Source organism: Malurus melanocephalus, unplaced genomic scaffold (assembly GCF_030028575.1).
Source record: "Malurus melanocephalus ecotype Western Australia unplaced genomic scaffold, MMel_1.1 scaffold_575, whole genome shotgun sequence".
Classification (NCBI taxonomy): Eukaryota; Metazoa; Chordata; class Aves; order Passeriformes; family Maluridae; genus Malurus; species Malurus melanocephalus.
The window spans coordinates 72,703-75,015 of record NW_026623807.1 but is presented as its reverse complement, the minus strand read 5'-3'; the positions used below and the strand labels follow the sequence as shown (position 1 = coordinate 75,015).

The 2,313-nt window shown below is 52.8% G+C and overlaps 1 protein-coding gene across 1 annotated transcript in view; it reads right to left on the bottom strand.

Annotated features, from left to right (window-relative positions):
- The window catches only part of MAN1C1 (mannosidase alpha class 1C member 1), a 55,974-nt gene that overhangs the window by 6,298 nt on the left and 47,363 nt on the right, over positions 1-2,313 (bottom strand). The window contains exons 7-8 of the mRNA XM_057382557.1: positions 1,848-1,971; positions 47-140 (exon numbers count right to left, since the gene is read on the bottom strand). Of these exons, the coding sequence (XP_057238540.1) occupies positions 47-140; positions 1,848-1,971 (218 nt within the window). The remainder of the gene's footprint in view (positions 1-46; positions 141-1,847; positions 1,972-2,313) is intronic.

Genomic DNA, 2,313 nt, shown 5'->3' with positions numbered 1-2,313 from the left:
CTGGCAGTTCCTCAGGAGGGACAGGGTGACCAGGGGTGACACGTACGCTGCACCCAGCTCCCCGTCACCGGGCTCAGGAAGTTGGGGTACAGCCCCTGTGGCTTCTCCACCCTGTTGAGCACCCTGCGGATGTTCATCACCTGCAGAGAGGAGAGACAGGAGGGGTTAGTGCTGCTGCCAGGGCTGCTGGGCTGCACTCTCACTCCCCAAATCCCCAAATTCCCAATTCCCAAATTCCCCAATTCCCCAGTTCCCTGTGCTGAGCCAGCCCCAGTTCCTGGAATACCAGGAACAGGCACGGCCCAGGACAGGGCTCAGCAGGGAGGGAGATGCTTCCCCCTCTGCACAACCTTTATCCAGCCCTGTGGGGTTGAGAAATGATCCTGGAATCCTGCAAAGGATTCAGTTCACTGCCATGGTCCAGAAGCAATCCTRGGAAAACTTGAACTTCTGATACCTAAAGGGGCTACAGGGAAATGGAGAGGGACTTAACCCAAGGGGGAATGGCCTTAAGGTGGAGGAGGGCAGGGTTAGAYGGGATATTGGGAAGGAATTCTCCCTGTGAGGGTGRGRARGTGCCCAGAGAAGCTGTGGCTGCCYCTGAACCCCTGGCAGTGCCCAAGGCCAGGCTGGACAGGGCTGGGAGCACCCTGGGACAGCAGAAGGTGTCTTCCCCAAGGCAGGGAGAGACTGGGATAAGCTTTAAGTTCCTCCCAACCCAAATCTGGTTCTGTGATTGGGGATCTGGGTGAAAATAGATGTGAGAGATGCCCAGGGTGATTTTTTTCCMTGGTCCAAAGGGAAAGGAGCGGCAGGGATGAGTGACTCACACAGCACTTCAATTCACCGTGTGGTCACTTAGCATGATGAATTGGGGCCTTTAATTTCACCAACAGACAGCTCCTCTAATACCCCAGAACAGCCAGTGCTTAACTCTCCAAAGCCTCCCTTGGTTTCACCCCCATTAAATCCAATAGGCCTTTCCCTTAAGGGACCAAGTTAAATTCCAAGCAGCATAAATATTCYATTATAACCTACAGAGCAGCTAATTCACTCTAAACCTTTTACAAAATCAGACAATTTGCACGCCAAAAGCTGGCTACAGGCTTAAGCTGGGGCTTCCAAGGAAGTTGTCAGGCTCTACAACATTTATTGGAATTTGGGAGATTGGAATATTAATGACAGGTTGGAATAAAAGACACAGATGGACTTTAATTCCTGCTAAAATCACCCGAGTCCCAGGCTGGGAGTTAATGAGTTGATCTGCTCCTCTGCAGTAATTTCCCACAGGATGGGCTCTTAGAGCTCACATCATCCCACATTTCCCCACTCTGAGGGTGTCAGGATGGATGTGATCTGTTTTCTGTGCACACATCAACCCAGGAGAGTCCATTAGAAAGGTTTTGCCCTTTTCCCTCCGTGGGTTTAGGAGGAGAAGAGGAAAATCTATTAGGCTGGGCACAGAGRTTTGACCCTGGCTCAAAATGCCACGGTTTGAACCCAGGATGAGGATGTAAWTCTGGTTTTTAGCAGTGCATCTCCAGTTTGCTCATCTCTCCCCCGCCTTCATTCCCTTTATTTCCTTCACACATTTCCTTTCCAGAGCACTGCTTCCCTCCCTGTGAGCAGTTTGTCATTGTCCCTGTYCTCAGGAAGCTCAGCCTTGTCCCTTCATTTCACATCAGAGCCTCTCTCTGTCTTCCCACAGAGCTCTCTGCGTTTCCTCTTCCCCTCCACGCTCTGCTTTCCCCTCTGGGACATTGCTCTTGCCTGAAAATTCACACAATTTCCCCCACATGAGGAAAAACACCCCAGGAGGACAGAGAGCCCAGAGGGGGGCAACTTGCCTTTTCTGCAAACACCGGGTTGCCCGAGAGCTGCGAGAGGTGCAGGAATTCCAAGTGCAAGGTCCCAAATTCTGCCAAGATGCTGCTTCCAGCAGAGGCCCAGCCCCAGCTCCAGCTCATGCCGCTGCAAGGAGAGAAAAGAGAAGAGTTCAGWGCCGGGAGAGCTCCTGCAGGAGGCTGAACCAGCCCAAAAGCACCGTGGCCACAATTTYCCATCTCCTGGCAGCTGATCCCAGGAGGTGACACGGTGACAATTCCCAGGGACAGCTGCGGTGGCACTAGATGGCGCCGGGAAGCTTGGCAGGGAGAGGAACAAGCGTGTGTTGTTTACAGGAGTTAAAACTTAATGATTCTTCCGAGAAGGAAAGGAAAAAAGCCCGAGTTTGCCGGGCTGCGATGCGCAGAAGAGCACGGCGGGTGCTGAGCTGGGTTTGCTGCGGACACGGCAGAGTGTTCACACTGCTCC